Here is a 14567-nt window from a genome sequence, read left to right on the forward strand (position 1 = left end):
ACACATTACATTTAGAATCAGGAAAAAAAAATTCTTTAAAAACGAAAAGAAAGGGGGCACCCTGGGGAATAAAAAAGCAGGAAGAAGCAAGTCTGAGACAATGGAAGCTTCCCAGCTAAAATTCAACCGCTGAGCTTCCTAAAGAGCTGGATGCAATATTCTAAAGCAAGGATGTTATTAAAATATTAACAGAGGATGCTGCAAGCTTTCGATTTCTTATCAAATCGCAGTTAATGAATCATTATTACCACCGCACATATGAAAATACAGAAATTCTGGCAAAGGAAACACAGCGCGTTATCAGAATTGTGTTCCAATATTAAGGAGCCAAGAAAGAAAGATGACAAACCGAGCTCAAACTCTGTTTCTATTTCTCAAGGGCAGCCGCTTCCCAGTTTTCTTAGTTTATTATGGTATCTTCGATGTAAAAAGCGAGCTGATGTGCGTGAGAACTTTAACAAGTTGGAGTGTTAGGGAAGTCAAAGTGTGTGGAACTCTGATAAAAAAATAAAGGTATCTAAGTGTTCTTACAACATTTCAAATACGCTCCTCTCACAAGAATAACCGCTCCACCTCACGATCGCTGCTGACACTCCGTGAGAGCAGGCTTCATTCACTCGGTAGTTAAGAGCCCAACACGAGTGGAGACCGTGCCAGCGGCCGGAAATCAGCGATATTGCCACCTGGCTCCTGCCTCTGGGTATAAGCGCGGCTCATCCCGGCTTGCTCTCTGGCGCCACCTACTGGTCACAGGTAGCACCTCCATTCAAAAGAGCAACATTGGCATTTCCCTCTTCTCAGGCCAGCCTATGGTTTGGAAAAACCGAGGTGCTTCCTGTCTGTCTCTGGAAGTGCACATTCACTGGTATCTAAAACAATGGCATCCTAGAAAACTCTGTCCTAAAGGTTAGTAGCAACTTGCATCATATTGGACATTTCTAAACAGAAATGTCAGGTTCGTCCCTCTGAAGTTTCAAAATGAAAACAGGAGTTATGCCACTTTTTAGGTACCACACATGTTTAATTTGACCGTTAAAGAGGTAAGATGTTTGTATAACATTTATGAGAGAGGACTACCAACCTCTGCTTCTTCAAGTTCTGTTTAGTATGGTAATTCACATCCCCTCAACCCCAACTCATACAGTGACTACAGAATCATTAACATTCAGCTTATTTTGATCATGTATCAATTTATTAGAAAACCATTCCTTTTTATCTCATTAGCACTAAACTTGTTTTTTTGGGGGGTGTGTGTGTCAAATACCCCTGTAACATTATTAGAAAATGGTCCTTCATACCACAGTACTAAAATACTAGTACCCCGAATTCTGGGGGGTATTTCAGAATGGCAAGTAAGAAAGGCCGGGACGTACCATCTACTGCGCAAGTTTAATGAGATGGAAAAAAACCTTTTATGAGAGTTGGGAGATCAAGTTGGAAACAAATGTGCTCACTGTTCAATGCATTTCATTCCAACCCCTGATCGGAACATCCTGGTAACATTTAAGATTCTACAACAGTTACAAAATAATAACTTTGAGAGGGGGCAGTCTCAAAGTTATTACAGCATTAAAAAATAATAGTAAGCAGTATAAAATTACAATTTATTACGGGGGGGGTTTGTTCTCACAATACTCTTTAAAAACATAACAGGGCATCCCTGTTACAGAATTCTGTGTGTGACATTTTTTCCTTTTTGTTACAACACCTCCCCCACGACCCCTTTTCTTGTGTTCTTTAAGCATTAATCTGGTATGGAATCCGCCGGACACAGCAACGCTGGGTGGGCCCCTCCTTGAATGATGGAGTAAGTCTGCTTGGGTAACTCTTGCTGGGAAGAGGAGAATATGGGCGGGGCCGTAGTGGCCACAGCGATGTTCTGGCCCCCGTCGCTCACCACGGTCACTTCCGCCGTCCCCTCCTGAATCAGCGCATTCAGACCTTCCAAGTCAGTGCAGGTAATACCAGAACTGGTGATAAACGTCTGGCTGCCGGGGCCCTCCTGGGGGCCGCCCGGGGCGGCGGGGATGAGGGTCTGGTGCAGAGTGGCTCCGTCCGTCTGGTCGTGCGTGGTCAGCAGCACGGCCGGCTGGGCCATGGCGGCCGCCTCACTCGGACACCCCGAGGGCTGCGGGGGGGCGATCAGATTGACGTGGCGCAAGATCTGCAGCCGGCTGTTCCCCGGGAGCTCCTCGGGGTTCTGCGCCACCAGGGCGGAGGGCACGATGTTCATGGTGGCGGCGGCGGCGGCCTGGACGATGGTGTTTGCCTGGGGCACCTGATGCCCCACGATAATCTTGACTCTCCCCTCGCTGAACTGGGGCACCTGGCCGGGCTGGAGGGGCACCTGCAGGTGCCCCACCGTGAGGGGCGTGGCCGGCTGCCTGCCGGGGTCAATCTGGAACTGCAGGACGGTCACGTCCGAGTTCTTATGCTCACTGTACTCACTGTGCTGCCTCTTGTGGCTCCGGAGCGAGTCCTCCCGCATGAAGGAGGCCTCGCAGATGTCGCAGTGGAAAGTCTTCTTGGCGTCCAGCTTGGCCACCTGCCGGCTGCTCTGGCGGCCCGCGTCCCTCCTCTCCGCGGCCTCGGCCTTGACCGCCTCGCCGTGGAACTTCTTCATGTGCTTGCTCAGGTTGCTGGGCTGCTTGGTGTCGAAGCTGCAGTGGCCGCACTTGAAGGGGCGGTCGGTGCAGTGCACGCGCTCGTGCACGCGCAGCGCCGCCTTGCTGGAGCACGAGTAGCTGCACTCCGCGCACTTCTCGGGGTGCTCGGCCTGGTGCACCCGGCTGTGCTTCCGCAGGGTGGCCTTGCTGTCACCCAGGAAGTCGCAGTGCGGACACTTGAAGTTATTCCCGCTGTGCTTGATGCGGACGTGCGACTTGAGGTTTCCCTTCATGGTGCAGCGGACATTGCAGAACTCGCACTGGAAAGGCTTCTCCCCCGAGTGCACGCGCATGTGCCTTTTCAAGTCCGAGCTGATTTTGAACTTGGCGCTACAGAGCCAGCACTGGAAGGGGGCGTCCCCTGTCAACACAAGGTGAGTTTCGATGAGAACAGGCAGGCAACAACCACAGCGGGTCCCCCCGAAGCACACACCAGAAAACCGCTTACACCAAGGCGGGCGGGCGGAGACCTTCTACCTGCAGCTCCCAGCAGCCCCTGGGAGGAAAAAGAGCGGGTGGGGGTGGGAGTGGGGGTGGGGGGCTTCTCTTCTTTCCCAGACCCGAGCTGCCACCGCATGCTTGGGGCGTCACCAGTTACAAAACCCAGGAGAGAAACGGAGACGGAACAGGGCTCTTTACTTGTCCCAAATTAAATAAGGTGTGCGAATATCCTTGGCAAAGTCCTTAAGACAATCGAGCTACCGTTCCTAGAGTTAATGTGGCCACCCTGCCAGTGAACGGGTCACGGTTGTACCGTTCTGCACAATGCGTTGATTCTGATTGAGCTACGTCTTGCAACAGATTGAAGGATACACGTTCAAATCAGTCATCTCCGTGCTCATTCAGCAGAATGTTCCTTTTACAACGATCGAAACGCCCAGCTTATACTTCAGGCAGATTTTTTATTAATAAAGATGTGTTTACTGCGCACACTTTATTTATCCCACATGGCCAGCTGTGTTCTTTACTCATGATGTTACAAATTCCAGCTGCTTGACACTTGTTTTTTTTTTTTTTTTAAATTTAAATTCATATCCGCTGAAAGATGAGCAGGGCAGTGAAATCGCAAACATCGAAATGGCCGTGATATTCCAAATTGATTTTGTCAATGAAGGCCAAGTCCAAAGTATCTACGGCACATTGGTGACCCCGCCCCTTTCAGTTCTGTGGCAATAAGTGAAACAGCAGCAGCTAACATTCTTCACGGTTGCTTCCAGGATGGCAGGCACGCTGCTGAGCACCCCACAGGGATGGTCTCGGATGCCCCTGCCAGTCCCATGTGGTAGTACTATTAGCAATACTATTATTATTAACGCTATTATTGTACACATGAGGAAACCGAGGCCTAGAGAGACTATAACTTGTTCACGATCACCCAGGAGCACGCAGTAAGGCATGGATTCCACCCCAGGCTGACGCCAAAGCTGGTATGCTTAGCTATCAGGTAATTATCGGTACATATGGCCAATGTTCCCTTTCTTAGGCCACAGGCTCAGAGGAGTATGATTGTGTTCCGGCTTTTTGGGGTAAGGCCTAACACGTCACCATGAGCTACTCAGTACATGCAATTAAAAGGGACAGGGAGCAAAGACAGTGAACTTCAAGAAAATAGAGAAGCCCAAACCCAAACCACGCTTTATATAGGACTAGATACCACCAAGACTACACACACGAAATTTTAGGATGGGAAGTGGTAAGCTATAGCCTATGGGCTCAATCTGGCTCACAGCCTGTGTTTGCAAAGATCAAGTTTTATTGGTATACAGCCACAGCCACTTGCTTAGGTGTTGTTTAAGGTCACTTTCAAGACAGAGGGGAGCAACTGTGACAGAGGCTGTAGGGCCCACAAAGCCTAAAATATGTACTGTCTGACCCTTTAAAGAAAAAGTTTGCTGACCCCTACCTTAGGATGTTATTCCTAACCCTTTTTATACCATTGATCCCTTTTTCCCAGGTCAGGGAAATGCACTGACCCTTTCCCAGAATAATGCTTACATATGCAAAACAAACTAAAATTGAATGGGAAAAGAAAAGGATTATCCTGAAATAGTTATTTAAGAAATTAAAAGAAAAAAAAATCTGTGATACAGCAATGTATGCGCATTATCAATGTATTAAGTAATAAGATCTAACAGCAGGTCTAATAACTACAATCATTTCTAAGTAGGGAAGAGGATATAAGAAATTCTGATCTACTTGCAACTGTGATGAAAAGATCTGTGATTTCTACTGGTAACAAGTTCACACACACTATTATCGGATCGGCTGCCTATTTTTGTAGTTAAAGGACACATCAAGGTTCAGTACAAGTTAATAAAAGTGAAAATGGAAAATTATTGCCCCTCCAATGTCATGGGCCTCCTAAATTTTCTTCGTGGATCCTGGGGTGGAGGTGTCTGCAGACTCAGAGTGAGAATCTCTTGCTCTAGAATGTTTTCTTGTGACATCCCTGCCCAAATTAGTGACAATCTTTTTGCCTTTAAAAAACAAGCAACGAGCAGATGTGAAATCCAGAAAAAGCAGATAACCAGATCTCACAGAGCTTAACAACACTTTTGACATGAAAGTCAAAGGGTTAAATACCTTTGTCATCTTCTCCCCCCCCCCCCCCCTTTAACCACAGATTCCTTAAATGAGGCATAGTAGTCAGTACAAGTCCCACAGGGCCATAAGCTCTCCCAAGCTGGTGGCCATGTTCGTCCCTGCCCGCTCCGATCCTCAGTATCAGAAGACTGACAACGCGGTCAATCAAGGCGAAGGAAGGGGAATAACGAAACCCTATTAATTTTACAACCCGGAAACTGTTTTAAGTGCCAGAGACTTAAAAGGGGGAAAGGAACATTCTACGGAGACAATTGCACACATGGCACATGTTCCGAGTTTTAGGAAATATACCTCTTCCGGACCCAGGTAAAGACACTATTATAAACAGCAAGGTTCTCCTTAGAAGTCAAAATGATTTTGAACCGTTTCCCAAAATGAACCCTTCAGCTCCTCTAACTCAGGTGGTGGAGATTTCTGAAGAAAATCAGCTGGGCATCAGTTATGTCAACGTCTTGATGTGCTAGAGTAAGTCACAAAAGTGTCCCCAAACCTCCCCATCTACCATCCCGCGCGGTCGCCACAGCCTCTGTCTGCATGCTCCTCTTACTGGGGCAGGATGACCTGCCATGACCTCAGACAACGGGACCGAGCGTGTCATCCTACGTAGTTACATACACTTGACACAAGGAATGGCTCGAAATGGGCTTGTGCACTGGGGTTTGCTCACTTGCACGCCTGTCATCCAGCACCATGAGAAGGTCAAACCTGGCCTAGCCTGTGGGTCCCAGGAGGCGGATGACAGGGACATGGAGCAGAGCTTGTGGAGCAGGGCTTACATACTGCAGTAGACCACAGGGGACAGCAGGTCACAGCCAGCAGAGTCTCAGACTCGTGAGAGAGCCCAGCCAGGATCAGCAGAGCTGCCCAGATGACACCCAGCTGGTCCCCAAATCTGAACAGAAAAGGCACGTTGTATCCACAGAGGTCTCATGGGAGGTTTTGTTACCCTGCATTTTTGTGACAATAGGTGAGGGATACTGATATTAGCATCGGGAAGTAGAACGTTACCACGCAGAAAACTAAACTATACAGCACTGGTGTTTGGACTGGCCGGTTGGCACGTAGAAGCTGACTGTACACTATGTAATAGCAAACATTTGGTAAGACTGCCACCTGCGGTAACTTAGAAGATAGAAAATACACCTATTGAAGTTTGGACTTGATCAAAGAGGTTAATTCTAGGCAATAACACTGGAAGTGTCTCACAAGCTGCCCATGACAAGCTACCCCAAGGAAGAGACCAACAAAAAAGAACTGGCCGTTTTCTACATGGAGCTTAGAGAGAATCTCGAAAATCGAAGATGTGCTGGGTTGGATAAAGATTCTCACCTCCAGCCAGTAAAAGGTTTTCAAAGTAAGAAAAAAGCATGTGGCCAAAGATTCCCATCTGGGGGACCGATCTCGGGGGTGGGGGTGGGATGGGGAGACGGAATGAGAAACGAAGGGTGTGAATGCAAAGCTCTCTGCTACCATCTCCGAAAGAATGAAGTTGGTGCCACACAGATTCTCTCAGCTGAACAAGGATGCCTACAGGTCTCCAGGGATCAACCCAAGAAGGTTATAGGCCAAAATGCCTACTGTTGGGTTTAGAGGCAAGGCAAGTCTCCGAAAGAACTATGGGGGTGGCGTTTGGCCACACAGACACAGAGGAAGCTCACGGGGTTTGCAGGATAGTTCTACCAGGGAAGCTGTCTCCAGCCTAGACTCAAAATCTTGAAACGGTCTTCAGCTCTCAGTAAACAGGACATGCAGTGAGCGTTTCTCGAAGGTTCCTTTTTCACTCCTTTTCAGAAGGAGCGATGGAAGGTGATGGAAAGGATGCTCCAGAGGGGTGGAGTCTAGAACCAGGGAGCCGAGACAAAGCCAGTCAAGAACCATTCCCTGTCCAGAGTGGGGGGACCTGGGATACTTGTCAGAGGGATTTCAGTAGCGTGTAGATCACCTGTTCTTACCCTTTCAAACTGTGGGGTTATTGTGATTATCCTGGCTCTGTCCACTGGGATTATGGGACAGACAACTCGCCTTTTATTGCAAAGGTCTCCAGGTCAAGAGGCCCCATACCCAGACCTGAGGGAAACCACAAGACCCAGGACTTTAAGTCTGACCCTGTGATTGGATGTGACTTTTGTGGGGGTCTTAGGAGGGTGTGAATGCATCTGCGTGTCAGAGAGATGTGAATGATGGTGGGGTGGATTGTCTTTGTAAAAATGGCCGCAATTCTTTATCCCTCCTCGTATCTCTGGCCTTTGACATGTGACCTCATGGTGATCTCCTTCCATGGGTGAGCTCAGCCCCATCTCTTAAGACCAGGCCCCAAATATAACTGTTTTAGCCAATGGGATCCAAGCAAAGGTCTGAAGTGGGGTTACACACTGGGGCACACTTGCTTGTATCACTGCCACTGTCACGACAAGGACAAGCCTGGGGCAGCCCACAGGCCCCGGAAGGAGGAGGAGAACTATGGGGAGTAGAGCCAGACTGCCTCAGCCAGGCAAGGGGGCTGCCAGGTAGCTCACAGTCAACATCAGTGGACACCCAGCCTTCCCCACACACGCAATGAAGCCCAGCCAAGTTCAGCAGGGTAGTCTGGCCAACTCCCTGCTGACCTGAAACGCGTGAGCATTAAACACTTTGTATGATATGCCAGAAGTTTCATGGTGGCTGTTACCCAGTATCATTGTATTAATAGCGAATGGATACACTGGTCAAAAGGAAACACACATAATCTGTTAAGTTACCTGCTCTGCTGAGTTTTTCCATCAAGCTGTCCCACGTGACCTTGGCAGAGTACGCTTTAAAATGGGCAAAATGACGAACCAATCATGATGCAGGAATTGATTTTAAATGCATTGATAATGCCTCGATTTCATTGAGCACCGCCCCTCATTTAAAGACTTCACTAGCGAATACGTTATAAAGCTACATTAAAGACATGCATATATGTATTTATAAACTGGGAGTTTCCACTGCTTTCCTGAGAAAGGCGCTTCTGGGGAGAGGGGAGCAGCACAAACTGCACCCCACGGGGTCCGCCAACGTCCCCAGGTCATTCCCGTGCGCGGGGACTAAACACGTTAGGGCGCCGAGGGCCGCGGCGACCGGGAGCCGGGGCGGGCGCAGCGCGAGGGCCTTACCGGTGTGCGAGCGCAGGTGCACGGTGAGCTGGCTGGAGTTGCGGCTGGCGTACGGGCAGATCTGGCACTTGAAGGGCCGCTCGTCCGAGTGGATCCGCAGGTGCTTGTTCAGGCTGCTGCTGTCGGCGGCCGCGTAGTCGCACGTCTTGCACTTGTAGGGCTTCACGCCCGTGTGGCACCGCATGTGGGTCTTCAGCTTGTCCTTCCGGCTGAAGCACTTGCCGCAGACCTCGCATTTGTGGGGCTTGTCTCCTTGAGACACACACAGAGGGCGTCAGGAAACAAGGGGACAAAAGAGGACAGAGGGGCACCTCTGCAGCGGCCGCAGGAACGGAGTCAGGCGCGCTCCCCGAGATGATGTGGAAAGCCCTCCCGAGCGGGATGTGTGATGGGCAACGAGCCAGCACCTTGGGGGCAGGGGCTTATTCTATTCTGAAGATGATTGTGCTATTGCTGGCATGGTCTCATTTTCCCTCCATTGAATATAAGTTTATTTATTAAACACAGAATGCAACTCAGCTTTTGGAAGTACAGCTAAGTCAGATCAAGTGCTCACTGACCCTTGTCTCCATTCCCCGCTTTATCCTTTCCACGACAGACACGCCCTACAACGCAGAACCCTTCTGTTCTCAGAGCTCATGGCCAAGCAGCCAAGCGTGACATTTCTCAGCCTCTGTGATGCAGTCCTTGTCAAGGGAGTGACAGAGAAGGAACACGTGTCCCTTTTGTAAAAAGAAATTACGTGCTTTATCCTTTTTCTCTTTCCCCTCCCTCTTGCCAGCTGTAACCAAGGTATTCGGGGGAATGGCAGGTGCAGGCGGGTTAGGGCAGCGCACCTGCAGATGGTGGGTGATGTCACACAACGTGCTGTAATGGCATGGAAGGCACTCAAATCCCTGCACGGCACCATGGGTCAGAGCGGCCTGCCTGCCCCGGATCACCTGCTCATCGCTGCTCAGGTATGCGAGGGAGACAGAAAGCCCCACCTTGTCTGAGCCGGTGCTTGGGTTTCTTTGCAACGGCAGCTTCGTCTGCACTCACTAGACACCCATCAACTTGTCATCCGCACCCTTTTTGACCTATATTTTCCCAATCTCTTGTATCTGTGTGTACCTGCACTTTCGCTTTGGTACAAAAAGAACTCGCGGGGGACAGAAACACTTCCTTTCTGAAAGGCACTACGCCTCTGAGTGACTTAATTTAATTCTCTCAACAACCGGAATTAGAATCCATGACGGTCTTGCTTTCTTAGCCAAATGCAACGCTGCCTCGCCACTGACTCCATCTTTTCGCATCATGAATCTCCGCAACATGGTCGTTAAGATGGAAGCATTTCATGTACAGATGTCACCGTGAGTTACTGAACCAATTCCTTACCTGGCCACTGAAAAGGATAAAATGGATATGGACACACTAACAAGGAAAGATGTCCAACAGTAAATGAAAACCAGAAAGCTATATACAATACTAAACAGTATGTAATAATATACGATACTAAGAGATGGAAAAAGTAAATTGTGTGTGTCTGTTAGGCTCAGTATAGGCAGGCCAAAATCTAAGAAAGAGACACACTAGATGATTAAGACAGGTGACTTTCGGGGGTTGGATAAGAAAAAGGAAGGATGCGAGTCAGGAGTTTTACCTTTTATTTTATACAAAATATCAAACACGCATTTTGGACAAATCTTGAACAGCCAAGTGCTCATATCAATTGTCAGCCAAAGCTGATCAATATCATCCTAGGGAAGAACATCTGGCACTTAAGAACACATCTAAAATGTGTAATTTTATTATTAAAAATGTTCGTAGTCAAATTTACTCATCCAGGAACAATAATTTCTCATTACCGTCAGCTGCTAAGTAGCTCCTGGGGTCCCTGCCCTGTGTATCTGGGACCGTGAGCAGGTGCCGGCTAGCTCTGCTGGGACAGGGCCTTGCTCTTCTTGCGCCTGGCCACGGCCTCTTCTCTGGAAGTAACTAAGATAAGGGCACCTTCCTGTCAACTCCCCAACTTAAAGGTGTTGACGGAGATACTCCAGTTTTGCAGAGACCACCCCACAAACCCAAGCTTGGCTAACTGTGTGTGAAAGATGCTTTCCACAGCCGTGCAGAAGTAGTCTGAAGGCTGCTGCCCTTAAACATGTGTTCACCCTGCTTCCCAGTCCTCACGAACAGCCGCAGCGGGGCACCGTGCAACGGGGAACATGCGATGCTGGACCGATGGAACACCAGCGTGTGAAAGCCACGTGCGGGGCCCTGGCTGCTGTGGCTCAGTGGATTGAGCATCAGCCTGCGAGCCAAGCGTCGCTGGTTCGATTCCCACTCAGGGCACATGACTAGGTTGCACGTCAGGTCCCCGGTTGGGGGCGCGAGTGAGAGGCAACCACACAGTGATGTTTCTCTCCCTCTCTTTCTCCTTTCCCCTCTCTCTACAAATAAGTAAACAAAAAATAAATAATTAAAAAAAAGAAAAAAGAAAGCCACGTGGGGAGGTTCATTGCTTGTTACATCGACAGTACCTGACAATACCTGAAACTGAATAACTCAACATTCTGATAATTAAAATAAATTCAAGTGACATGTCACTGTGAGGGTGATTAGATGTGACAGTGACCCCAGTGCAATAAGGCAATCATTGGCCATAGCCAAGGAATATAAAAAATAACTGATCTTCCAAAGGCTGAGGCTAAAATGTTAACTTTGGGCAGTCAGTGTCACCCAGGCCAAATTCCAGTGTATCCCTACATGATACACATTTATCTTTAAATTTATACATGTCCAGCAGGACCTTCCGGTCAAGATGGCGGCATAGGTAAACATGGCTCGCCTCTTTGCACATCCACATTAAAATTACAACTAAAATGTAGAACAACCATCACTCAGAACCATCATGAATCGAGCTGAATTGGAGTCTGACACTACGGAATTAAAGAAACCACATCCATCCAGACTGGTAGGAGGGGCACAGACGCGGAATGGGCTGGTCCCTCACCCACGAGTGGTGGATAAAAATTTGGGAGGGATACCTCAGAAGCTAGGAGTCCCAGCTCCACACCAGGCCCCCCAGCTCTGGGATCCAGTGCCAGGAAGATAAGTCCCCACAACTTCTGGCTGCAAAAACCAGCGGGGATTGAGCTGGTGGAAGAAACTGCAGGAGCCCCAAGCAGTTCCCCTTAAAGAACCCACACACGGACTCACCTACTCAGACTCCCTCCCTCTGAGCTCCAGCACCAGGGTAGCAGCTTGAAAGGCACCAGTGGTACACAGGGAGGAATTCAAGTGTGTCATCAAGGTGAGCAGAGGCCATTGTCCCTTTTCTAAACCCTCCCCGAAGGGAGCTAGCAAGCTGGTGCCATATCTGAGACTCCATCAACCTGGCTAACATTGTTTGACCCACCTTGGAGATCCCCACCCAACTTACGGACCCACCCAAGCTGCTTTCCCATATGAAGGGCTGGTCTTGGCTCAGGCTTCACAACTTCCTAAATCCTATCAAACAAGCAACGGCTGGCTTCAGTGAGCCCCAGGCCTGGCACTAGCCACAGCCAGCCTAGATTCCCAGCTTGGCTTCACCTGGGAATCTCCGAGCCCAGCATAAGTGGTAGGTGGGGGAGGGGCGTCCAAGCAAAACACAGGTGGGGGCTGACCTAGGCCTGCACCACCTGGGAACCCCAGGGCCAGCCCACCCAGTGGGCAGCTACAGACCACGTCGGAGCACCACCACCCTGCCCCTGCACAGCTGATCCTCCACAGAGCAAGGAGGTCACAGCCAGTCCTTGCAGCTGACTGACCTGGGTAAATCCTTCCCATTGATTTGCCAACAGCAACCAAGGCTCAGCTGCAAACAGCGTGAACCTCAAGTACCCAGCTTGGGTGACAGGGGAGGCTGTGCCACTAGACCCTACAGGACACCCGCTACATTAGGCCACACTACAAAGACACGGGGTCAAAGCAGCTCTACCTAATACACAGAAAAAAATAAAGGGAAGCTGTCAAAACAAAGAGACAAAGAAACATGGCCCAAATGTAAGAACAGATCAAAAATCCAGAAAAAGAACTTAACAAAATGGAAATAAGCAATCTATCCGATGCAGACTTCAAAACACTGGTCATAAGGATGCTCAAGGAACTTAGCGAGGACCTCAGTAGCATTAAAAAGATCCAGTCAGAAACAAAGGATACACTATTTGAAACAAAGAACAATTTACAGGGAAACAACAGTAGAGTGGATGAAGCTGAGAATCAAACCAATGATATGGAGCATAAGGAAGCAAAAACAACCAATCAGAACAAGAAGAAGAAAAAAGAATTAAAAAAACAAAATGAGGATAGTATAAGCAGCCTCTGGGGCAACTTCAAGAGATTGCCAGAAGGAGACGAGTAAGAGCAAGAAATTGGAAATCTATTTGAAAAAATAATGAAAGAAAACTTTTCTAATTTGGTGAAATAGACATGCAAGTTCAGGAAGCACAGAGGTCCCAAACTAGATGGATGCAAAGAGGCCCACTCCCAGACACATCATAATTGAAATGCCAAAAGTTAAAGACAAAGAGAGAATCTTAAAAGCAGCAAGAGAAAAGAAGTTAGTTACCTAAAGGAGAGTTCCCATAAGACTGTCAGCTGATTTTTCAAAAGAAACTTTGCAGGCCAGAAGGGTTGGGCAAGAAATATTCAAAGTCATAAATAGCAGGGACCTACAGCCAAGATGGCTCTACCCAGCAAAGATATCATTTAGAATGGAAGGGCAGATAAAGAGCTTCCCAGATGAGAAAAAAAAAATAAAGGAATTTGTCATCACCAAACCATTATTATATAAAATATTAAGGAACTTATTTAAGAAAAAGGAGATCAAAACTATGAACAATAAAATGGCAAAAAATACAAACCTATCAACAACTGAGTCTAAAAACAAACTAAGAAAACAAGAAGAACAGAGGATCATGGATACAGAGAGTGTTTTGATGGTTGCCAGGTGGAGGGGGTATGTGTGGGGGATGGGTGAAGAGGTGAGGGGACTAAGAAGCACAAATAGGTGGTTACAGGATAGCCACGGGGGTGTCAAGGACAGTGTAGGAAATGGAGCAGCCAAAGAACTTATATGCATGACCCATGGGCAGGAGCAATGGTGGGGGGGGTTGCCTGAGGGAGTGGGGGTGCTGGGTGGAGGGGGGACAAAGGAAGGAAAATCAGGACAACTGTAATAGCGTAATCAATAAAATATAATTAAAATTTTATAGGTGTCCATATCCCTGAATTATGAGCATCTCATACTTTGTTTAAAACAGTGTAAAAAAGCAATTGCTTCTCCATGCAGAAGGATCGGGAGACATAAAAATAATACATTAAAGAAAATTAAAATCACTAGACAAAAATCACATTTTTCTTTTTCCATGCATCAATCTTTTTCTCTCCTTTAAAAAACATATTTATTACATTTCCCATTCAAAATTGCAAAAATTACATACTCGCTGCATCCAATTATATAATGTAAAGATGCATAAAAGTTACTGTTCTTCCCCCTTATTCCTCTCTTTACCAATCATCTGTCTCTCTCTCACACACACACACACACACCTGCACACAGAGACACATTTATAGGTTCATCTCCTCAAAATGAGAAAAACAGGCACACTTTAATTTTAACGATTTCTGGCAGATCAGTTTTCAAAAATCGCTGCAGCCACTCACATTTCCACTAGTTAAGTTTGCTCATATCTGTTCCAGCCCCGGATTTTATCACTTTAAACATTTTCTGCCAAAATATATGTAGAAACGGCATCTTGTTTTTATTGAATGTGTGTCTGGACTCCTGTGAGAGCCCACGTCACGTCGCGTGTCTGACTAGCCTGGGTCCCCAGCTCCCAGCAGAGAGCTCGTGCTCAGGGCGTGTGCGCTGAAGAAATGGTTCTTACCTGTGTGAATTTTTAAATGACGCTCCATGTCCTTCATGCCATAAGCAGTCTTGAACTGGCAACCTTAAGAAAAGCAAGGACAGATCATTACAAAGGGAAACACAGTAACTGCAGAGTGGAGAAACGTGGCAAAACCCTCCTAAACCGAGTAACGCGAGTGAACCCCACAGAAACAGGGCAAACTGATACCCCGCGCCCCGATCCGATGCTCCAAGGTCGGAACAACACTTCTGTGCTTCCTGCCCAAACTG

General features: G+C 47.9%; 1 protein-coding gene across 3 annotated transcripts in view; it reads right to left on the bottom strand.

Annotated features, from left to right (window-relative positions):
* ZFP64 (ZFP64 zinc finger protein) overlaps positions 1 to 14567 on the bottom strand; it is a 66043-nt gene that overhangs the window by 37381 nt on the left and 14095 nt on the right. For 2 of the 3 annotated variants that reach the window (XM_090286577.1, XM_090286576.1), the window contains exons 4-6: positions 14317 to 14379; positions 8405 to 8656; positions 1247 to 3027 (exon numbers count right to left, since the gene is read on the bottom strand). In XM_090286577.1, coding sequence (XP_090142703.1) covers positions 1745 to 3027; positions 8405 to 8656; positions 14317 to 14379 — 1598 coding nt within the window. In that variant the 3' untranslated portion in view covers positions 1247 to 1744. Of the gene's footprint in view, positions 1 to 1246; positions 3028 to 8404; positions 8657 to 14316; positions 14380 to 14567 lie in introns of those variants that run through there. The other variant, XM_090286578.1, reaches the window with a different exon arrangement.

Source organism: Furipterus horrens, unplaced genomic scaffold (genome assembly GCF_987537825.1).
Source record: "Furipterus horrens unplaced genomic scaffold, mFurHor1.1.pri manual_scaffold_8, whole genome shotgun sequence".
Lineage (NCBI taxonomy): Eukaryota > Metazoa > Chordata > Mammalia > Chiroptera > Furipteridae > Furipterus > Furipterus horrens.